Source organism: Falco peregrinus, chromosome 8 (assembly GCF_023634155.1).
Source record: "Falco peregrinus isolate bFalPer1 chromosome 8, bFalPer1.pri, whole genome shotgun sequence".
In the NCBI taxonomy this organism is placed as follows: domain Eukaryota; kingdom Metazoa; phylum Chordata; class Aves; order Falconiformes; family Falconidae; genus Falco; species Falco peregrinus.
In genome coordinates this window covers 43,816,365-43,840,914 of record NC_073728.1, presented here as the reverse complement: position 1 = coordinate 43,840,914, position 24,550 = coordinate 43,816,365, and the positions used below count along the sequence as shown (strand labels likewise).

The 24,550-nt window shown below is 37.9% G+C and overlaps 1 protein-coding gene across 3 annotated transcripts in view; it reads left to right on the top strand.

Moving 5' to 3' along the window:
* CCDC148 (coiled-coil domain containing 148) overlaps positions 1 to 24,550 on the top strand; it is a 78,888-nt gene that overhangs the window by 24,157 nt on the left and 30,181 nt on the right. The window contains exons 1-8 of one of the 3 annotated variants that reach the window (XM_027785233.2): positions 4,317 to 4,420; positions 4,560 to 4,649; positions 5,062 to 5,144; positions 5,306 to 5,469; positions 5,731 to 5,826; positions 5,917 to 6,098; positions 13,725 to 13,863; positions 15,995 to 16,201. In XM_027785233.2, coding sequence (XP_027641034.1) covers positions 4,630 to 4,649; positions 5,062 to 5,144; positions 5,306 to 5,469; positions 5,731 to 5,826; positions 5,917 to 6,098; positions 13,725 to 13,863; positions 15,995 to 16,201 — 891 coding nt within the window. In that variant the 5' untranslated portion in view covers positions 4,317 to 4,420; positions 4,560 to 4,629. Of the gene's footprint in view, positions 1 to 4,316; positions 4,421 to 4,559; positions 4,650 to 5,061; positions 5,145 to 5,305; positions 5,470 to 5,730; positions 5,827 to 5,916; positions 6,099 to 13,724; positions 13,864 to 15,994; positions 16,202 to 24,550 lie in introns of those variants that run through there. The other 2 variants (XM_055812817.1, XM_055812819.1) reach the window with 2 other exon arrangements.

Below are 24,550 nucleotides of genomic sequence, written 5' to 3'. Positions count from 1 at the left end.
TAAACCATTCAAACTATGGGGGGTAATGAAGAATTTACAAGGATAAATGGGAAGCGGGGGTTCATCCAGAACAAAACAAAACAAAAAAAATAGGAAGTGAGGATTTCCAAAAGTCAGGTGGAACTTCAGTGCTGCACAAACACAGCTCTTCTGCATCCAGAGGTACCTCGGTTTGAGAAACAGCTTAGCTTTCATGTGACTTATTTAGCTGCTGGACCTCAGGGTGGAGGCGTTCCAGTGCCTTTGTGGCACACATCTGCAACTGGGATGATGTCAGCGCTTGTAGACCTGAGCTGGCTGCTGAGACTTGGTTGCATTGCAGGTTCCAGTACATTGGCCAGCCACTGTGCATCACCATGTAATTAGCAATCAAGCTAGGTAGTGTGAGTTCAGAGACCTACAGTATTGGGGAAATCACAGTGGCTTTGACAGCAGCCAGACCTCATTGGGTAAAACCAGTCTGGTTAAATTGGGGTAGCTTTTAAAAGATGATGTGCTTGGGTATCTTTGTATCTCGCTTCCTTGTGTGTTCTCTATGAATTACGGTATTGCCTGACTTGTCAGTCTCAGTTGCATACAACATTGGAGAGCTGATGATTTTTTATTATTATTATTTTTATTAGTTTTTTTAAAAAATATGTGCCATTTTGAGCAGGTAGTTCTGATTGCTTCCAACTTTACCTACAAAACAACACAGAATATTTTTGTGAACAAGCTCCTTAAACAGCAAACCCAAATATATGAGAAGACTGCGGCTCATCTTCACTTCCATCCAGCTGTACATTAAAAAGTTTGCTTAGGATTTTTCAATGAGCAGAAAATAACGTATTTTAATCTCAACATGTTAATCTCTTGAGAAGAGAAATTCTTTGAAGCCTATTTATGAGTTTAGTTTTTTTCCATACAGCTTATCATCATGCTATGTTTATTAAGCCACAACATAATTTGAAGTGTTGCACTTCTGGTTTTTAATGGGACAGCCAAGACATAAGTGTTCTTTTACACTGAGTTGTGCATAGGTACTTGTGTATTGCAACCAGCTGGGGCAGGGTTGGCAAGCGAAGGTGGTTAGGAATAAACAGGTCTTGGGTTTAGCTGTGGATGGTCCAGAAGCATTCTTTGGATTTATATTTTTAAGAGCGTCCCTTTAAAAAAATGTGCTTTCTTTGAAGGAAAGTATATGTCAAACTGCCACAAATGCAGATGTCCAAGAAGTCTCCAACCTCTCTGGAGTGTGTGTGACTGGCTCTGTATGTTTTCATTTGTGTGGAAATAGTGTAAAACTTTGGTTAGTAACACTGTGGAGGGTAACTCCTTGTGAGAATGGAACTGCTTTGAGTGTGTAACTGTTTCACTGATGAGTGTCACATGTTTAAAAAAAATAAGTGGAATTCACAGGAGGAAGTGATTTCTGGAGAAATTGACACCGATAGACATTCAGCTGAGGGAGTTCCTTTAGGCTGAGAAACAAAACAGAACAGGAAAAAAATTACCGATTTGATACAGACCCCTCCAGCAGTAACATTATTTGAATGCTGTTTCAGAAAACTGCAAATCCAGCATAAGGATAACACAGCTTGGTATGCTTAACCTGTGCTAACATGGCAATTTATTATCTCACCAGTCCTTGGCCATTCCTCTGAACAGTTGCAATTTGTGGATGGCTTTTGGGATGAAAGACTGCTGAAGAGTATAGAAACTGCAAAATGCAGTGACTAAAGTTTTCTTGTGTAGATGACTAAGGGACCTGATCAGATGATGTCTTTGACATGTATAAAACATTTAGTTCTTTGAACAGAAGTTATTAGATTAAATACATTGCTTAGCAACATAATATAATTTTCTTTTTGTTCTGATGCTGTTTCTTAAATCTTAGGAAATGGAATATGTACGGTACCAACAAGCATAAGTTACTTACACACTACTGTTCGGAAGGCCTTGCAACAGCAAAGGGGGTTGCTTGTGCACCCCCTGTCTTTGTATTCAAAATAGAAAACGGTGACAGTGAATGAGAGAAAAAACATATATACTTTATAGTATTGCTTCCTTTATTGAATGTAAGTATAATATATCAAAAACTCTGGCAGAATTCATAGATTTGCAGTACAAAATTACTGAACTCATTCAAGCTTTAAACTAATTTTTCGTCATCTATCTTTTGATATTTCACATTTTCAATGTTTTCCAACTGAGTAGGTAGTAAAATATATATGCTGAAAGCTCCACAGAGAATAGAATGTGTTCCCACCTACCACTTTTTTGTTGCTGATTCAGGCTATCCAAATTTTGAAGTGCTGGATTACTCCTCCGTTGAGGTAGAACCAAAACAGCAAATGATAACCAGTTGTTGACCATTTAAGAAAGAAAAATACAGCATATACAGAAACAAAGCTAGTATTGCAGCAGTCATACATAAATGTCATTGCTGTTGCTATAAAATAATTTCAAGAGCATATTAAACTTCATGTACAGATCTACTTCAACTTTTGTTTCACTTCAGTTTTAGAATTGATTTAAAGATGTATGTATTTTCAGATTACTTTAAATACAGTATTCTGTTTGCTGAAGTCTGGGTTTAAGCACCTAATGGTAATCATGAAGAAGCTATAAATAACTTAAAACATGAAAATACGTAAGCAATAAAAATAAGGAGACATTATCTTTGCTGCAAAAGCATTGTAACGTACTGATTGAAAGCATAAAACAGGTGTTTTCAAACTCTCTTATAGTACAGCCACATATGCAGCTTCCTATAAACACCTTTTTTCTCATTCACAGTGACATAATCTCTGCACAGCATCTATTGCAACTTCTTACCCAAATAATACTGCTGAAAGCAGGTTTGCTGCCGAAGTGCCGTGGGTTAACCACATTCTAGTTGTGGTTCTTCCTTATGTGACTATCTAGAAACCAGATATATTAAACTCAGATTCATTTGAGAGATGTTTCGTGTTTCAAAATTTTAGGTATTTTGTTTTAAAGTAAGATTTTAGCTTTATTGGTGGGTGAATGAGAGGCTGTGATTCAAGAAGTGGGATTCTTGCTTACCTGTGCGTGAGTGCAGCAAAGAAAAGTTCTACAACTTTCCTCTCTGAGAACGGACTGGTATCGCTGCCCAGCTGGGGGATGGATCCGTAGGGGTTTGCGCTCTGTGGTTTTATGCAGGGGAACGCAGAGTGGGTGATGTGTGGTTTTGTCCAGCTTTCACCAGACAAGAATGTTAACTAAGCATTTTAAGCAGAGCAGATTACTTCCACCTGAGGCGAGTAGGAAACCAGCATTTTTGACTCAGAGCATCGTTTCTTTCCTGAACTAGATGTGGAGCGAGATCTTTATCATTTTTCCCTGTTATGAGCTAGGACAAGAGTTTCCAATTTTTTTTTTATTGTCTTGCTACCATCCTGCAGTAGAATAATGTATCTGCATGAAGGGAGAAAAAAAAAGAAGAGGGATGTGAACTGTGGGAGCCTCTGGAATCAGAAGGGGTTTTGCAGCGCTATAAAAATTTGGCTGGGGCAGGGATGAGGTCAGGTGTTGTGGAGGAAGATGGTGGCAAGGCAGCAAAAAGAGGAGTGGGAAAGGAGCCAATTCTAAACTGAAATGCTGCTTTGTCCAGAGTATCCACTGAGAGGCCAGGAGACAGTCATGGTGGCAGGACGATGAGAGATAACTGACTTGTCTGTCTCAGGGGCTTCTGACAGCCACAGATGACTTCTGATCCTTTTTCCTTCATTGCTGGTTGGCCAGAGTCATCTGGCTACCACTTCATCAACCTTTCCCTGATGGATTTTCCTCTAGTTCAAGCAGTAATTAATCTACCTTCTATTTTACCTGAAGTTGGAAGCAATGTTTTTATGAAGCTCTCGGACAGTTTCAGAGCACCTTTAATTGGATAAATTTTGAAAAAGCTATCTTTTTTAGTAATCGGTTTTTGAAATTCTTCTTCTTGAAAGACAGAGTTTCACTCTTTTATATTCCTACCTGTAAGAAAGTGTATTTTTCTTTCTCCTGCTCATCTTCCCCCTTTCACCTCCTGTGAAATAGGGATGGGAAAGAACAGGAGAAAAAAAGGAAAGAAGAAAATGAACTGCATTTTTTTCACTTTCTCCTCTAATTTAATTGTGATTTGAAACAGAATAGTTTTTTTTCCCCATGAAAATTGGTTACATTTGAACCTGTTCTTTAGAAAAACACAGTTTTGAAAAAAGGTTCGCCATTCTGTAATTTAAAAGTTTCTAGATGAGGGCATTTGATGAGGCTATTAAACAGATTCAAAATATTGTATTGATACAAAAAGCTGTGGTTTTTTCCTGCAGATTAAAAAAATTGAGCAAGTTTCAAAAATTAACAAAGAGCAAATGCTACTGAAACAGCATCGGCAAGTATGGTGGCAAGAGCATAAAAGGCTGAGTGAGAACAGGTAAGAGCTGAGGAATCTTAATTAGTCATTGTTAAAGAATCACTTCAGTAGACGGAGATTCTGGTGTGGCACACTTGATTCAAGTGACATTAAGAGGAAAATATTAAAATACCTGAACCGAAGATAATTTTTTGTGCAGGGCATGAAACCTTGTGATCTACATTGAAAGGGAACATTTACATGACAAGACATAAAGGGTGGTGAGAAGAATGGAGTTGATGCTTGTTCTGTATGTACCTCTGCATGACGATCTAAACATAGCTGTTTAGTTGACCTACCAACATCTCAAAAGCATTTATTTGTAAGAGTATCAGAAGTATTCAGATGCTTTTTCATTCCTTCAGAGTCTGTCTCTAGATGTGCATATTGAGTTCACGCTTATAACTGGGAACATTAATAGTGTTCTTGTCTATTAGCTTGTGTATTGTATGTACAGCAGGTCAGTGATATCACCTTTAATCTTAATGAGCTCAGAGGTTGGCTTCCATACTGCCTTCGTGTTCAAGTCTGCACTTCATACCTTCCCAGGCAAAAAATCCCCCTTTTTACTTAGTTATTAGAGTATTTGAGGCTTATCATTCTTGAAAACTTAATGAATAAGAAATTAAAGCTTCTGTAAAACTCATATTCATACCTTTCAGGCAAAAAGCAGAAGCAGAAATGAAGACTTTTCTTGATGAGGAAAGCCATAAGCACAACTTTTTTTTGGATATGAGGGACTTGGGTGAGAATTCTGTATTCGTTTCTTGATTATGTATTGTAGTCAAAATTATCTTAAATATTTGAGTTTTTAAATCTGTGGCCTGACAGATTTAGGTTTAGAAAGCACAGTGCTGTGTAATATTTTGTGTGTTTGAGAAAGCTTTGTGTTTCATTTGGATGTAGAACATAAATTATCGAAGGAGCGGGATACATACCAAAGAGATACTGTAGTTCCTGTCTGGCAACTAAAAGAGCGTTTGAAATTCAGGCTGTCTGAAGTGCAGCGTTACCTCTCAGAAGAATCTTGTCTGAAATCTAAGATCGATCCGGTTGAGGTGTTACAGCAGGTTGGTATTTTAACTTTATTTTTACAATTTATTATCACCGTATTTTTAGCATATTCATGTATTTTTATGTAATACTTTGAGGCGATAACTCACATTCAGAGTATCCAGTAATCTCTGTACTTGCTGTAGTGTAAATCTGCTTCACTAAAATCTGTAAAAGCATAGCAGTATAGAACTGGAAATCAGGGTTTTTGTTTCTGAATAAGAGCTTTCATACTGTAAAAAAATAAAGTAGTAACAGTAACATATTTCATGAAATAGATCAAATTTGTGAAGAAGCAACAGAAGGCAATTTTGGAATTCCTTATCCTTGAAAGTCTGGCTTTGGAAAAAGAGCTTGAAGACTATATAACAAAAGTAAGCTTTTCTTATATGTTTAATTGGTAATTTTGCAGAGAGAAAATATAATGCAGAGTACTCTGCTCAGTAGCATTTTTTTCATCACAGGTATTAGTGCATTCTTTTGAAGAGGAAGAAGGACTTTTCCTTGAAGTTCCTTCAGCACTACTGTCTCTGGAATGCCCCTACCCTGATTTGAAGGCCTTAGTTATTAATGAATACCGAAAGCTTGCAAGTGGGTACTGGTCTAAGCTTCAAGAGATTGATCAACAGTTAAAAGTTTTATATAGGTAATGACATCTGTTTCTGGATTTTGTTTGTTGGATACAAAATAAGTAACTGTAATGTATTTTGTAATCCTGCAGTTGCCTTTACCATTAGCATTGGTTATATTTGATGTGGAACAGAGGATAGTTGAAGAGGATAGTTGACATATTGCCCAGCTCTCTGGGGTTAAATAGTTGGTAACTGTTTACACAGCTGAGAGAACTGAGGCAGTCCTTCAAAAGCTCTCATCTGAAATAGTAAGCAAAATGTTTTGTGGATCAAAGAACAACAGTCTGGTATGCATCAAATGTCCTCTTCACATGCTTTTGTATGAATAGAAATGATTCTTTCTGGTGGTAATTACACTATCAAATTTATGTCAGAGTACAGTCTTTGAGAGAGATCTAGAATGTATTTGCCTGTAAAGCAGATAAATAGGTCCCATCTTTTCACAGATTTTAGATTACTGCAGTAAATTCTCATCACAAAGAAATTTTAAAAATGTATGTCGTTCTGATTCGGAGTAAAGGAAAGGAAAGTTTTCTTTCTAAAATGAAAGAAAAACTAAATGAAAAAGTTTACAGAAAGAACATAAATATTCAGAACGATCTAGAAATGTTACGTACCTATATATAAATAATATTAATCTTAGCTTTTCTGCGGAGGCTAACTTGAGTCCAGGAGATACTGAGTTGCAGGTACTGGACCAGCCTTGACTTCTTTTTGCCATCTGCTGGTATTCCTCTGGCTTAGAATGGCATCAGGTTTTAAGAAGACTGGGAATAGGAAGGTCAATGAAATTGAAGCCTGGGCGGAAGAAACCAGGGAGAGCAGGAAAGTCCCTAAGTTTCTGTGGTAAAACAATCACACGCTGCTGCTAAATCTCCCTCTTTTTCTATATACACCTACAGTGCACCTATAGTACAATACTTGAATTTTCTGCCATTGCTGCTGAAATAGTTTGGGGGTGCTTAAACCAGTTTAAGATGTTGGATCCCATAGAAAGTAACGATATAATCTACTTATCTTTTTTGTAAATTGTACAGATACTCTGTAGGTGGTTCTTCTGTTAACTCAAACCTATTATTACTGTAATGTCCTAGCTATTATAATGTGATACTAATTAAAAATTGTTCTGCTCTTACCCATATTTATAGCATTTATTAAGCAGCAAGTGGCAAATTTACAGTAGTTCCTTTGCTGTTGTCTCTGAGATTTTGTTACAGTTGCTGTTATGGAAGAAGTTTTAACAACCTCTATGAGAAAATCTGTGACAAATACTGAATCATTATGTATGTACATAGTCCTAGTGGTTTTGATTAAAACAGTATTAAAGTTTATGGTCAACACAATTTTGGTGAAAATTTACACTTTTAAATTCTTGATCCACACAGCATGTGTGCTTCTGAATAATAGACTAACATCTATATAGGCAACAGAATCTGTGGAAGCAGCTAAAAATCTAGCATGATATTTTCATTGACCATATGCTAGGTTTGAATTTAGGTCCTGACCTAGCTAATTTTGTACTGATAGTTAAGTAACATCAAGACTTAAGGATAAAATACCATATTTGTAAGGGAAATAAATCGTCTGTAGTCACGAAAACTTAGGCAGTGGTACTTTGAAGGAATTAAGTTATGAAATGTAAATGGGGAAAAAGAAATGGATGTAGCTGGAAGAAATGCTGGTGGTAGTGGCAGTGATAGCAATCTGCTGGTGGAATATCAGGGTAGGTTGTGTAGGACAATTTACCCAATTTGGATCAGTGGATGCCAGTATTGTTAGCTGGGAATGTATGAAATCATAAATAAACCATCAGCAATTATCTTGGGTATTTTGTTTAAAGCCAAATTGTGGGGTTTTTTGTTTTTGCCTTCTGGTCTCCAAATCTTTAATCTGTTGCTCATTTATGTTTCTGTGATTTTATCCACAACAGTGTTAAAAATGTATTTTCAATGAAAAAAAAGCAAGACTTTGCTCTTGTAGCATTGCCTACTTCTGAGATCTGGGTTTTGTAAGAGACATAACACTCTTTGTCACTTCTTACATATATATGGCTAATTTACATTAAAATATTGTATGAGTTTGCAGAGATACAGCCTTGTGATTTAAGTATTCTGTAATTCATCAAGATAACTTTGATCCAACTAACAGAGATAATACTGTCAAAAATTGAGTGACAGGCTTTTGCCCTTGGTATGTATCTACTGTACTGATTAATACAGCCTTAGTGAAGCCTTTGCAATTACTGTCATTGCTCTATACCCAAAGATACCAATACATTTTTTTCTCATTTTTGTAATTTGAGAAGTTGTTCAGTAGAACAATATGATTATATGATAACTTAGTCACTTCATCTGAGCATTACTTCTCTGTTGATACTCATCTCTCATCATATGCCTGAATGTACACTAAAGAAACCCTAAGATAACCCTAGTCTTCTGGTGTTAACACATCTCATTGTTTAACTGTTCAGACTGTCAGGAATAAAAAAATTTGGAAAATGTGCATAGGTTTTCCAAAGAAGAAAAATGAGAATAAGGTAATATTCTGGTATGATATATTCTTTATGTGCTTTTCAGTCCTACTAGAATGCTCATTACAGTGTTACTGCTTTTAGAAACTGGAGCGCTAATATAGGATTATAATGTTTTATAATCTAAATTCACTTTTTATACTGCTGCTAAAACACAAATTTCTGTCTTGTCCCACAGATTGTGGACTTGGAACTGATGTGTTTATTGTAGCTGGTAATTCTCTAAGCACTATTATATTTTGCCACAATTTCCAAGCATGTCTGAATTATTTAAATAATTGAAGGATGAATGGAGTATTGCATATTCAGCACTGTAGCCTCTGCAGCATCCTTTCAAATGAATGGGGTATTAGGACCAAGTCAAGTAAATTTAGTTCCTCTTTTCAGGCCTATTACCAGGATGTTTTTGGTACAACAATCCGCAATGACATAATTAATAGTCAGGTGAACATCTCACTTGATGGTATTGTTGCATTCTGTGTATCTGCAGATTCAACAAGACTGCAGTGCAGCAAGGATACATTGCTATTGCAAATAATATGTGGGGATTATAGGGTGGAGAGGGTAGCTTCCCTTCCGAGTTGTTTATATTCTTCACAAAGTGTAAAGCCACGGATTAATGCTGGGTAAATCTGTTTCAAAGGAAGCAGCTGCCTCAGGGTTGTTGAATGTAAGACAATTGGTGTCTCAGTTCTGAAACAAAATAAAGATTGTACTGTTTTCTAGCAGGATGATACATACAAGTAAAGCAAGCATTACATTTAAAATTTGGGTCATGTATTCAGCCTTGTAAAAGTTTGTCAATATCTTCACACTGGAGAAGCCTGGTATTAGCTTAAATATTAATGTAAAACGTGTTGGCACTTTTCAGACTTGTTTTAGATGAGATCTTCCTTTCTGGAATTTTACAAAAGTTTAAGTGAGTTGACATCTTGAATTCATCAGGCAGGATATTTTGAAATTCTCCATGCATTTAATAGTTACGAATACGCTGGGCTTAGATCATGCAGCCTTTTTTTTTTTTTTTTTTTTTTTTCGGGGGGGGGTGCTCTTTGTCTATGAACAGCTGACAAAATCTCAGCACAGCTGACACATTTTGGCAGAGCTCACAAACCAAGGCATTGGCAGTTTGTCCCTACTTAAAATAAACTACTTGTAGCTGTAGCTGATCGCTCCCCAGAGTATCTTTCACAAACCTTAATTTCTTCATTTTATTCCTGAGTAGAGATGCACTGTTATCTGGCTGTCAGAGGAATATGCAAGTCAGAGGGAACCTTGGGAGACAGGTGACATGCAGGAGGCAGAAACTGATGCAGCAACTGGTGCATCTGTCCTTGTGTGCTGAGAGGCAGAGGAGATCCCCAGACTGGCCTTCAGACCACAGAATCTGTGGGTTTCCTTGCTCTCAAGTTCATGGTGTAATGGTTCCTGACCAAGATGTCTTACCTCTGCCTTACTCTTCTGGTAGACCGAAGACCCATATTTGTTCCTGTATGGTCAGAAACACCTAAGGTAGATTTTGCAAAAGAAAATCTCAGCTCTTAAAACTGTCTTGTTACTGTCACTGAAATAATGTGTTCAAATGGCACCGTACTAAGGTGTATCAGGACTCGCAGAAGAGGATTACTGATTTCTTTCAGAAATTACATGAGGTAGTTTAAAATCCAGCAGTCAGAAACTAGTAAACACTCTTAGGATGGCTGGTACTCCCTCTGAGTAAAGGCTAGCAGGGGTTTATGGTTGTTCTTCTAATAAAAAAATATTGGGGCTGGAAAGACAAGAATGCTAGGTGTTATCTGAAGAAAAAAATCTTTTTTTGTACTTGCTTAGTTCAGCATCGGTAGGAGCAGTAGCAGTGAAGAATATTTAAATCGTAGCGAAAAATAATTTTGTCCATTAAAGCTATTCTTCAGAAAGCCTATAGCTCAATATCAAATTATAACACAGAGATTCTAAAATTAATAGATGAACTGATTTCATAGAAAAGCTCCCTCTAGAGAAAAGGGAGGAGTTTAAAACATTAATTTCTGAGGATCAATTGCAAGAATTTCTTCTTAGATGCAGTAAATGCTGCAGAAGTAGCACATCTTAACAGTACCAACTCTGTGTCAAAGCTCAGGGACTCTTGTCTTTGGAGAACTGTGTCTGCTGTTCAAGCCCTGAAGCTTGAAGGTTAGAAGATACTACTGCAACTGTGCCCTCCTTGAAGGATTCCTTAGCCCAGTTTCACTTTCTGGGGCGCTATTTCCTCTTTAGACTTAGCATGCGAAAAAACCCTCAGCTCAGACATCTATATTCATTGTCTGTCATGGGAAATTTAAGCAATCACCTATAAAGAAACACTTGGATTGCTATTCTGCTTTTGCTAAAGTAATTTCACTTTTTATGTTGTCTCCGACATTTGCTTGATAGCTGTCAGTTGCTGCAAATAAACTTTTTGCAGGAGCTAGATCTTGTCTCTGCCATGTTTCAAAGCCACCTCCATTTCTTTTCATGATGGCTGGATTTAATAGCAAACAGCTGGGTCCTAGAAATAGTTTGTCAGGTATTTTATACAGTTTATAAGAAGATAAAGGAAAATAGGTGGGAAGTATGAATATCTCTGTCATCTAAGCTTGTAGAGGGAAAGCTGCCTCCTTCTTCAAGTTTATTAATTTTAGCCTACTGATGAGTCTCCAAGTCAGGATTATTACTATAGTGTTCCTAGTTCTAAATCTGTACCTGCACAAGTGGTGGGGAGCTTTTCCATATGAGCTTGCACTGCTGTGCTGTAATACATCCCCACACAGCGAGTGTTTGAAGTCTTGTGCAATTGGGAAGTCAAAATGTGCAAAAGGTAAGGTAAGGTATGGCATACTGGTACTTTGTATACCCCGCTCACCGCTGCTGGGAGTGCTCACGGCAAGCTGCCTGGCTGGTGTTCTTTTCATGAGAAGTTAGGTTGTTGCTGGTTTTTATTAGCTACATTTTGTGAATTATTCCAGAGCTGTCAATAAATGCAGACTGTGCACCCTTCCCTCACACGTAAAAGCAAAGACTGAAGTGTCAGTGTCCACTCTTTGTCCTGTCCTGTCATTCTGCTACCTCTGGACAACTTAGTCTTTTTTAAAGTTAATTAATATAAAGTTAATAAAAGTTACTTTCATTTTGCTCCACTGATAAACAGATAAGCTACTCAAAGGCACTACCACAGAGGGCCAGCTGAAAGTTAGTGGTTAGTATTTTCTTGCAAAACACCCTCTCATGACTGGGATCTCTGTATATGATACAAACGTTATTACTGCAGAGCTGTCTTTTGATGTGTTTGTGGCACTAATGGCCATGACAATGTTACTGAGTTTATTGAAGGAGGTAGGATGTGATTTCTCCTTACCTGGCCATCTTCACTGTGATGCTGTTTGCATAAAAGACAAGAGTAACTTTCAACATTTATTCAAAGAAAAGCAAAATACAGAAAAAATGTACACACAGAGCGCGAGAAACAAGGCATTTGTTACTAGGCAAGAGTAATTACAATGTTTCCTCCTATTTGGTGATCATCAAGGTCCCACCATTCTGATCCTGGAATAATGATTCTGCACTGAAAACATTATCGTAAATGAAGAATCATTTTTGTTTCATGCAAGTCAGAAGATGAAGAATTGAAGTGGGGAGGAAAGAACCTCTGATCACTAGCTGTCTCCAGAAAGATGGGTGAAGGTTAATTCCCTCTTAAGACCATAAGGGTAAAGATAAAGCCCAGTAGTCTCCCTGAAGAAAAGTATAAAATAAATGCCTTTAGGTAGGTGAAGATAAGTGAATCTCTGTCCACATTTGTGCCAGAAGTGCCAGTAGAGAGGAGAAAAAGGTGCAGTGCTTGTCATCGAGAGATCGGGTTCCCTTGCCTGACAGGGTATGACTTTGAAAACGGTTTGTTGAAACGGGACGTTGTGGCTTTGCATTCTTGTGATCGGTCTGTAGGTGAAGCTTTCCATTTCTTAAAATCACAGTTCTAGGGACATCTTCTTGTTCCTTGCTTTGGTGTCCCAAAATTTTGTACAACAGTGGTAATACACTGTGGTTTTACTGTACAATGTTTTTTAAAGAGAAGTTGTATTAAACTGGATTAGATAATTTTTTTTTAATACTTCTTTGCTCTTCTCTTTTTAGAGATAATGATAGGTCATATAAAATTTAGTTTAATATTAATTACATATAAGCATCTCACAAAAAATCTCCTTTTTTAAGTACCTGGTATTTCTGTCTGCCTAAGGATAAAGTTCTAATACCTTACTGAATGCAGTGCTATTAAATACCGAGGCACCGCTGCTGGCTCAGAAGTCTGAGAGCTGTGAGTTTGTGGGGGGTAGAGCCGTATGACTGCCACCTTTTAATTTTCCCTAGGCTTTCAGTCACTTTTGAAAAGAGATCAATGGGATAGAAAGACCTTTTGGTCTGACTCGGTGTTGCTGCTCATACGTTAATGCTGACAATGAAAGCCTGACGTTAATCCCTTCAAGGCCAAGAGTTCAGATTGAGGGTAAAATCTAATCTACTAAATCCAAACCTGTGGTACTGTTTTAGTTCGGTGTTTCTTGCGGCTCCAGTTTTCTGAAATACATGAATGCATACTGATTACTACACCTTCTATTTTAAAAAATTCTGAATTTTAATGCCTTGCTGATGAGTTTTTGGCTGTCAGAAGTTTGTTTTTAAACTAGCTCCTCATTTAGCTGCATACAGGTGTTATCACTTCATTTTGATCATTTATTTAGTGCTTGGTGGTAGAGACTGATCATCTTTTTCACATTGCATTTTCTGCATGGTGTGACTATTCATTAGTGTAATGCATTTAAGAAACACAGTATCATTATGCAATAAAAAGCCAGGTTAGAAAAGGAGCAATTTGCTTGAATGATGGCACAATAAATGTTCACATTAGAAAAGCAATATAGTTTTGCTTTGTTTGATTGTAGTAAATTAAATTTCTCTGCTCTGGTCCAACATCCAGTTTGGAGGTTCAGGATTGCGAGCCCACTGAAAGGTTAGGCCTTTAAAAATAAACTAGAACCAAACACCTCCTTTTCAAATGTTCAGTTATGCTAGGGCTGATTGTTTTGTGTTTCTGTAGGAACACTGAATGGACAGAAGAAGTTCAGTGGGTTTTTCAGACTGTTATCAATCAGTATCCAGGCAATCTCCAGAATAGGAGGACTTTGTACCTGGATGTGCTGCAGAGATACCTTCCTCACAAATCCAGGCATGAGCTGGTCAGTGTTGTTTTAAATGTTAGATCAATTATATAAATTCTTACATTAATCAAGTAGCAAACATTTGTATTAAAGAACATTTATCAAAGTTTTTTATTTTAAAATGTCTTAATTATGAATTTTATTCTGCGCAGTGAAGAAGGGATGTCCTGGTTTTCAAAATCAGTGAACTTGAAAACCTATGGTTTCTTCAAAATAAACACTGTGGAGATTTTATAGTTCTGCATACTCTTACAGCTAAATTCACAAAATAAGTTTGTTACTGTTGCTTTTGCTGTACGGTTTTATAGTTATGTCATGCTATTCTGCTCCTCTTGGTGGTTTTATTTTTTATGAGGATGTATAGCATTGTCATGCTATCTAGGAATAGTTATTTTAATTGGTCTGTGGCACATATGTAGCAGGAAGAGTGAAGAGTTATCTCCCGCTCTCGGGGAGAGGCTATTTTTGTATGCATAATGCCTTTCAAATTGATTGCTGATTCCTTTTACGCTCCACAGTGAATAAGCACATAGCAGCTAATAGAGAAACCTGTTTCAAGGCCAGAACACCTCAGGATGTAATAAGTAAAGTAGGCATCTTTTTTTAACTCTGCATGTATTTTTAGACCATCTGCTTCCTTGTGTTTGAGGGGTACCTAGTGCAAAGGAGTCACAGTGAAGTGGTACTAACAATTAGCATAGTTTCACCAGAAATAAAGTTCTTGTGGGTTTCAGAGCTTTTGCTCATGAGAACTGGGCTAAGTAATTATGTGCTTTGTACAGTGCAGGTATATTTTAAGGATAGCCATTATTAATGGGTCTCCCTAATTCTTTGAAGGTTCATTTAAAATGTAAATTTCTAAATTCAAAAAAATCATAGTTCAGCATTGAATTGGTATCTCATAGTATGTATACTAGCATGACAAATACAGAAATGTTAACATGGTACTAAGAATCTATTCTTAAAATGTTTGTGTTAACATTAGAATCCTAAACTCAGAGTCGCTATGCCTTCTTCCCTCTGAAGATGAATGGATCAATGGACAAGCACTGACGTATCCAGTAGCAGCTCATCAGAGTGCTCTCACCTTTTAGATGTGCAAACTCTTTGTTCCCTTTCTTGCTTATAAGTGTCTTAGCTTTAGGTGCTTGCCAGCAAGGCTGACCTTGAGTTTGTGGCAGCAGCAACGGCAATGTGAACTTTCAATGTGGTGGCCTATGTGCATTTGACCAAAATGAAGCTCCAGGGGTAGTGGTACCACTTTATCTTCATCCAACTATGAACTGATAGGAATATCTGTGAGCTAGGGGCCAGATGAGTCAGCATCCCCCTGTCCCCTGTCAAAAGTCTGGAAATTAACATGGGGGATGGTCCCCTTGACACTTGTGAGGAGACAGCCATCTCTAGAATCCCCTTCATCCCTGTAACTTCTAGGTTTTGGGGATATAGAACAGGTCCAAGACTCTACTGCCTCAGTCTACACAGCCTTACCTGTTACTGCTTCTGTCAAAGTCTTAAGGCTTTAATGTCCTCAGGAGCCTAACCAAAGAAGGTGTATTTCAAACTAAACACTCACCATTTTCGGTAGGTGGTGACATTGGTGGTGGCAGTATGCTGCTTGGCAAGCTAAAAATCTATTTCCACATTTCCTGTTAGAAAAGAAAAAGTGAAGCTAATTCTCATCTGAACTGCATTTGTACAATTGCTTTAATTGGTGTTCTGTTTTTCTATAGATCATAATTGGCTATGAAGAGCCTCATCTTGCTAAAAGTGCTCAATATCTCTGAAGATGTGTTGAAGGAACCTACTTGCATTTTATGTACTTTAGGGCAGGAAGGAACCATTGCATGCCATTTATTTGTATTGCAAAAGCGTAGTTCAGAAGAGGACAGTGGGACATCAGGATACTGAAGTGCCATGCAGTACAGGCAAAATGGGGAAAGGCTGGAGTGGTATCACTACAAGCACTGGGAGACTGCAGCATACCTAGCACTTGACAGAATACTTTTGGGCCCTAAATTGTGGATTCCATATATTGGTGATATAATAGTTAAATCAGTTGTATTCAAGGTTTGCAAAAATGTCTACAATTATTTTATTTTATTAATGCATAGTTTTTAAAACTTTCTGAAATGCTTTGCTTTTTTAGGTTGCTCATGAGAAAGCTTGGGATCATTACCATTTCATTAGGAATCAGCGCAGAGTCTTGATATTAAATTGGGCTCAGGCTAGGAAAGCCTTTTTGCTTAAGGCAGTGACGACTGTTGCTGAAGCCTGTGCTGCTCGTGAGGCAGAAGTAACGTTGGCTAATACCAGGCAAAAGCAACAAGAGATTTGTGCTGATCTGAAAGCAAAGGTAGGTTCAGTTATAAATCAGTGTTTTACTGGTAAATTCAAAATGAAGTTACAGTGTTCAAGTGAAGAAAAACTAACTGAAACTAGCTGTCGTAATCCTGTTTTTACTGGCCTGATTTGTTTTGGGCACTTAGGGGAAAAAAGCAAACTATAATCTGTTGGTAGAGATCATTATGTTTGTGAAGCTTGACTTGCAAATGATTTTGAAGATACTCTGTTTCATTACCAATAAGGATCCTTGTTATTGTTTCAACTAGCTCTTGAACTTTTTTTGATGAAGAATTTCATTACCTAGCACACTTCAGGCCTTACTGTGAATTTTATACTGTGGGTATAATCTCTGTATAACTGCGATCACATTTATTTCGGTGGATTTTGAGCACCATTGAAGAGGTTGAATGGCATTTCAGTATTGGAAGAACAAGATTTGTTCTGCAGTGTACAATATGAGAGGGCATAAGCAAGCCACAGGAGTAAAGGTCTGGCATCATATTCCTTGGGTTCCTTTGTAACATTGGCAAGTCACAAAATATTTCTGTTTCTGTTTCTTCCTCATCAAAATTGGATTGATATAAATACTGTATGAGGCTTAGTTCATAATTGCTTTTAACACGAGAATCCTCATAAGTGGAAGCAATATGTTCCATTCATCATCACCACCATTGTTTTTTTAGATTAATGCTAGTCTATTTTCAGAGAAGTAATGAATATGTCTTCCCTTCTGTTTATTTTTAAGAATGCTTTCTAAGACCTGAAAAAACGGATCCCATAACTTATTTGCCTTTGTTATGGAGTGTTGCAATATTCTGAAAAGCAATTTACTGTGTTAAGTGGTGAAAAAAGATAAAAATACCGGGGGGTGGGGGGGGGTGGGGGGGTGGGGTGGGGGGGGTGTGTTTAGGTAAGAGAATAGAGTAAAATAGGAGGAGCCTGGATGCAAAAGGAAACTGTTATGATGTTGATGCCTAAGGCATTTGTAAGGGAAATCACATTTCTGGGCATGAAAGGCATGTCAAGATTTGTTTAAACTGCTCTCTGTGATTTTCCACTTGCATAGAAATTAACATCTGAAAGCCCACACTTTGTGTTTTTCTCACCTTACCAGCGTTATCTCGGGTGAACCCTTACTTTTCAGCAAAACACTAAACAACTGATCTTGACTTTCTACAAGTTGAAAACCACAGTAAAAACTGTACTGTGATGAAGTTTTTTGATGTTGATGCCAGTTTTTCACTGTAGTAGTGATACAAAAAAACCCCTCCTGTCTCCTGTTCCTGGAGCCATCTGATATAGAAAGGTTTGAATCTAAACTTTAGGGTTAGAAACTGTCTGGGCTTGACTGAGTGGGGAGTACACCATTTTAACTCTCGTGTCAGGCTTCCTTGGAGCCAAGTGGAGTAAGAAGCAGCTCTCTGGAGCTGGGGGGTTGGTTGTTTTGTGGGTTTTTTTTTTTACCTAGGCCTTCCTTTCTGGAATTGCTGCGTGTCTCTTATCTGAACAGTTAGAGGTGTAAGGGCCATTTATTCCAGAACTGTGAATTTATGAGCCAGTCTTTTTTTTCCTTCTTTTTTCTTTTTTCTTTCCCACAAAATGTAAAAAGCAAGTGTTGGAGTACTTAGGTTGTCTCCATGTAGCTTAAGATTCTCAGTGATGCACTGAACATTGCCTGAAAGTTTTTTGGATTCTGACCTCCTGTTTCCAGTAACCTGGAACTGTTTGAAACTTAAACCTATTAGGCCTACACTTTTGAAGGGTTGCTTTCAAAGGTGTCTTTGTTAAAATGTTGAACGTTTGAACAAAAACAATTCATCTGTTTCCCAGAAAAGAGGAAAGAGAAAGATACGTTTCATTTTTTTTCATTAGAGGGGGATATCGTTGTGACCTTGTTTTGATCAGCTCAACAGCTGAAAGGGCTAGAGGACGGAAGCTGAAATCGGGCAAGGAGCTAGCTGTTTTTCAAAGAAATTATTCTGAATGTATCCATTGTATCCATCCAAATTTTTGTTCAGATTTGATGCGTGTATGCATTTGAAAACTCATGCTTTACTCAGTTCTAGTTCATTTTACAGACTTGTCTTTCTACTCTTCTCAAGTGTGCAACTACAGAATGCCACACTGTGGAAAGCAGCTGTGGGGCAACTATCAGATAAAAAGTAACTCTCAGCCTAGTAAGTTAATTTACACTGATAAAACCCCATCCTGACAAGGATCCATAAGATGGGATAAAAAGTGAATCTGTTGCTAAGGGAATGAGTGCAGAGCTGGAAATCAGGGATTAGGGCTGTTCTACCACTTTTTCTTTTTGACCATTAATTGACTGACTTTTTTGCATTTCATTAAGTTTAGCATAAGGAAATCTTACCTGTATCGCTTCACCAGAGGGAAAATGTAGTTGCTGTAATGATTGAGCTGTACAGTAAACTCTAGGTATGCTTGTGAAGAGTTTGTACCCTGAATGCGAGCCATACAGATCTCCTTCATTACACCAGCAGGCTGCAGAGAAGGTCGTAGCATTTATATGCTTTATTTACATCATTATATTTACATCAGCTGTAAAATGAAGTTATGGCACACACACATTGTGTATATGTAAGCTGTGTGTATATAGATGTAAGCAGTTCTAGAAATGCAAAGGGTTGTTAGATCCATTTTGCAGACAATATGCAGAAATATATTAAAATCAAAATGGGCTGTTTAAGCAGCTGTTAATGGCAGTGGGAGAAGACTAGACCCAATATGATAGCTTCCAGTCAGTAAACCATTTAGCCCATTTTACTTATTTTAAAAGGAATGTCTTTTCTATCAATTTCTGTGCTTCTTCGTGGGGTTTTTCAATAGTGTGTCTTTCTCTGTGAGTGAAAATCAGTTTGTTCCTAATTGTAGTACAGATTGAGCAATAAAGAAAATACTCATCTGTGACAGGCTATGCATTTTTATTATTACTGCAGTAGCCACATGATATCACCTAACTTTTATATAGTTCTCATCTGTCAACAACAAACCAAAGGCATAGCAAACAGACTAGAGAATATGTTATTTAAAGCTCTTTTAAATGCACTAGAAGCAGCTCTGCCATCAGTGAGACCCTAGGCCTCGTGACTGGCAAGGGGTATCGCAATTAAGAAGTAAAGCAGCAGTTTATAGCAGTTGCTACTTGGGGAGAGGACTTTCTTATTCCATGTTCCATCTCACAGAAGATCAATGTGTGCCCATAACTGAAATCAGAATATCTAAGGAAGAATTTTGAAACTACTCAAGAAGCTCAGGTGAAATAAATATCTGAATGAAATAAAGTATGAAATGGATAATACTGGTGAGGATATACTGTACATTCTTAAAGAAGAAACGTTTCTGGTACGTGTCCTTAACATCCCTGTTTGCTATGAGATAACAAACAAAACAAAAACGGGGGATTACGCTTTCAATGAGTGACCAAGAATCACTCATGCTTAGTATGCTTTATACTGTGTGGATTTAACCACTTTCAGGGATCCTTAGCAGATGGCTGTGTAAAAAATACCTTTCTGAGTAAAAATTCTTCTTCCTAAACAACATAGAGAAGGAAATTCCTCTATGTCACAAGGTGGGTAAGTAATGAAGTGAGAGAGCGGTCTTTTAAGAGGGTTGGTAGGGTGCTGCTTCACAGTTGGTGTTTGAAGGATTGAAGTACTTGCTGTAATACATTTAGAAATTTAGTCCAGGTATCTGCATGAGTTCAAAACATTATTTTTCTATTGATTTTTTCTTAAAATACATATAATCCATTACTTTCCATCTTCATATAAAACAGTTTTAAAAGGACACTCAAGGGAAGAGCTACAACAGTAGACAAAAGGACAGTTGAATCTACTGTGTATGATGCATAGGGTGGGCTTTTTCTTCTTTAGCATAAAGCTATGTGCCTGCCTTCCTTTAAATCTTTTCTATTTCTCTTTTTGTGTTGCAGGATTAATCCCCACTCCAGTGTTAAAATCTGTTGCAATGTGTTGGGAATTTTTGGAGAGCAACTCTTGCTTTCTTTGTCCTGGCAGAAGCTAAGATAAATTAATTTCAAAAGGAAAGCAGTCGGGTGGAATTAACTGGGATATTGCAAATCATATAAAGCCTATTGCATATTGGCTTCCTTCTCCCTTTCTGTATAATGAGAAGAAAGGATTTGTCGGTAAACTCTGGGAAAAAAAGTTGTATTTCCCTATTCAGCATATAGTCAAGTAACTGATTTGAATGATTTGGCAGCCATAGATCAACACTGAAATATTAGAACTGAATGTAAAAAAAAAAAAAAAAAAAAAAAAGTAAGCCTGGAAGATCTGAAATCTAGTACTTTGACTATAATCTGATCATTTTGCAGGAAGCTTAAAATAATATATTTAATTAGTGAGATTTAAAAGAAGAGTTTTCTTTTTCAGAAGCATTGTCTATTCACCACTGAGGTGACCCATTCACTTGCTGGGTGTGAGAAATTTCAATAACCTAAATTTTAAATACTGGTACTCATTCAGAAATTATGTGGTGAGCTTAAGAGTTGTAGGATGCTATAGTATTTCTCCAAAGTAGATGTGAACAAATATCTAAGACTAAGATTCACCAAAGATGAGTCAACTGTGACTCTGTAGTATGTTTTTAATCTGGAGCTAATATACCTGGATTTATTAGTTTGAGGGGCCAGCACAACACTGACAAATTACATGGCTTTTGGGTCCGATAAAGCTGATAGGCAGTAAGCTTGAAGCACATGCAGGGACTGTCTATGCAAATGTTCCTTGCTTTACCTTCCCCCCCCCCCCCGGCCCTGGCCCTGTTTTCCTATACCGTATGTGTTTCATCTGAATCTGTCAACCTCTGTTCAAATCTTCTCACAATGTATTACCTCATATTTTGTCTGAGGACGTGGCCCATTTAAGGGGTTACCATCCCACATGTTTTTCTTACCTCCTGGTGCAGTTCACAGGTCTTTGTTACGGTGATGCAACTGCAAAGCCCCAAGAAAAAGGCAGAAATGTTCTTATAATGTCACTCTCTTTCAATACGCAAACAGAAGTAGTTGGTAAAGCAATTAATGAAGTGTTTAAGAAGCAGACATTATCTTTGAAGCTACAAATGAAAAAATAATTGTCCTTTTTGCTAATTAAGAAACAATCATTAGCAGAATACAAAGATAAATAACCAGATGCTCATTACGTTAACCAGGTCCTTACATTGTATTCCAGAGGGGTTTGGTAAATAGTAACCTAAGAGAAATGGAAGTTCAGACTTTAGCTATTGCCTGTTCTGAAATCATATTTGCAGTGTAATTTATAAGCACACATTCTTGCTGCTTCCAGTGATTTCATTATGTTGGTTGGACACAACAGGTTGTAAGTGAGATGGCTGTGAGGCAATGCACGGGTGATTTAGGTAATCAGCTTAATGTAAGGATGGAGCTACCAGCCTCCGGAGCCACAGCAGTGGACCTCCTGCTCTGTGCCAGTTGCCTGGGAAGTATTAGTTTAAACTGTCTTTGTGGTTTGCTCCGGTATTATAATTAGAATTTATGCTATATGAGACAACATACAAATTTCAGAATGCTTTCTTCATTTCTTTGACTGTAACAGATTTGGGAAGGACTAGGAGCACACACAGAGCCACACATTCTAGTGAAGTTGACAAGGGGCAGTTTGTTGAACTGTGGTAACTCTGTTACATGTGTTTCTTTTTATTTTTCTGAGGACACTCATGACTACATGCTTAACGTTATGTACTGGGCATAAATTACAGGGTTTTGGTAACGAGCTGCAGGGGTATCCTGCATGGGAGGAGACCATGGGCTGACTTGTCAGCTCTGAGATCAATTTAAACAACTTGTCGCGCCCCAAAAACTCCATCCATTCAGAGGAGCACATAGTGCCTCAGCCTGAGACATATCTTGCTCACTTACCTGGCTGCTAGGTTCATCAGAGCCTGTAGGATCTTAGGTATGTTTGAAACATATACTTACCTGTCAAATTTAGTTGAAATTGTCCAGTGATCCCAAAAATTATTTGAGGATGGGTAGCTGGACAAGCAGACAGCCCACGCTAACCTTATTTTCTTAGGAGAATTATCTTCCATCTCCAGCTGGAAAAGTGGCACCTCAGGCAAGCAAAACAATTTGCATTAAAATTTTGCAAAAGTAGTAAAGATCAAAGGAGCTCTTCATATGACTGCAGAAGGAACTAGAAGAGATAGTACTGTATGTAGAAGGACAGCAAATGTAGCTAAGTAGTTGTAAATAGAAATGCAGCTTACTTAGGGTTATGTATGTGTGAATATTTAAGCCTACATAATATTTAAACATGTTGATAAAATTTTGACGCTCCCAATGTCAAGAACAGAAAGATATTCTGAGTAACGCTGACTGAGGAGAGAGAGGAAGTACAAGGACAAGCTGAGAAAAGTGAACTGTTCACACACTGGCCTGAGCAAAGATGTCGTGATGTGCTTCCAGCTCCAGGGAACTAAACCCATGCCTATGTTGGGTCACAGGTTTGACAGGTAACAGTCCTAGCCCTGGTGACTAAATTGCATAACTAAAAGCAATATATCTTCTTACTCTTCAGGTTACAACTGAGGATTATGTTCAGATGCTTTTCTCTCATATTCCTTTTTCAGTTTAAACGCTTTTATAGCTGAAGAAAATGACTACAGTTCTGTTAATAATCAAAACAGTTACTTTTAGCCACTCTCTGATTTTCAAATTAAAATTTTTGTAGAGGTGGATACGGATATTATTTTATGGAACAAAATCAATCCTAGTGCCAGGAGCCTTGCTTTTCTCCACTATTTCTTGCAGACCTCTTAGAGGTAGCCTGTAGAGCACAAGCTGCCCAAGAGTACCAGTCAAAAATCTACTAGGGATGTGCATTTTCCTGGGTTTTCTACCACAGCCAGAATGAGATTATCTTCTGAGGTTAACAAACAAAAAAACAAACGAACTTGCAAGTGTTTTATTTCTTAATTGTCCCATTGCCAAATGCTTCTTATAGGCCTTGTGTAAGGCAGTCAGAAGCAAAACGCTGTCAGCCTGCACCATTTGCTGTTTCGTCATTCAAGACCCTGTGGGGTCGGGATGTGACTTCAGGTGCTGTTCAGAAGTTTTCAGGGTAGAAGGATCCCCAGCCTAGAGAAGAAGGAACAGGTTTTTAGAGTTGAAAGTTATTGGAGACTTCAGATCACCATCTGTTAATATCTGTTAATATATAATATTGCTGACATCAGTAACTGTTGATGTCATAGGTAACATCATGTATTAACTGTGTGGTCTCAGGAGGTGCTGTGTAAGCAATACGGACAAGTTCTTTGCCACGGCAGCAGGGCGAAGTCTTGTTCCCAGGGAAGGTTAGCATCATTCTCACTGCTGGACTGCTGAGTGACCTGTTGTTTCAGAGTGTTTGCTGCCCCGTCACCTCTGTCACTGGGGGGATTTTGGGGTTTTGTATTTAGAATTAGGAGTTAGCATGGATTTTGAATGCTTAGTGTTTGTGGGGAAGCTAACGGCCAGCAGGACTTTAAGCACTGTATCACAGAACACAGACAGCAGGGTGCCTGGCTGGTGTGTTGCTTAAGGTGCTGGCAGGAGGCATCACCTCATCACCTCAGCTCTCTGGGCGGCTACCACCAGCATATGAACCAAAACATGTGAACAGCAACGATTCTTGCTAAATATTTCTACTTGGTTGTTGATGTTTACCCTTGCAAATCTGAAATTCCTTCCACAGTAAACTAATAACTGACACACTTGCTATTTTAAACATTCATGTCAGTTCATAAGGTTACTGATGCACAAGAAAACAGTATTTATAATGCTTTTAAAAAAGGATCCCCCCTGCCCCATAATACTTCAGACTCCAGGGAACTGTTCTTAATATACATTTTAATTTTTTCCCTCTTATAACCTCTAGTATTCATACCCTGAGGCACCCATCTCATTGTCTTTCCATTTAGGAATATATACGTACACTTTCTATTCTTATTTCCAAGAACAACAGTGTTAATATTTTATATTTCAATGTGTGGTGGGTTTGATTAATGCAAGTTCTTACTTTCAGCTGATACAATTATACATCAGTAGCAGGTCTACTCTACATCCCAGTTTCCTTGGAGGTGTTAGCTTAGTTGTGGCAAAATTTGCCTGTGACTTCCAAAGTCTTGGCAAGCAACTCGTTATCTGGAAATTTAGAAATCCATGAGTTGCCCACTGCACAAGTGCAAATCTGCTCTCCAGTACCTGTGCTGCAAGTTCTGTGTATCTGAGAGCTGTTGAAGCTGCTGCACACTGGCATATGTTACCAGTAGGTCCAGTGTTTCCTAAATTTCATGCTTTTCATGCATG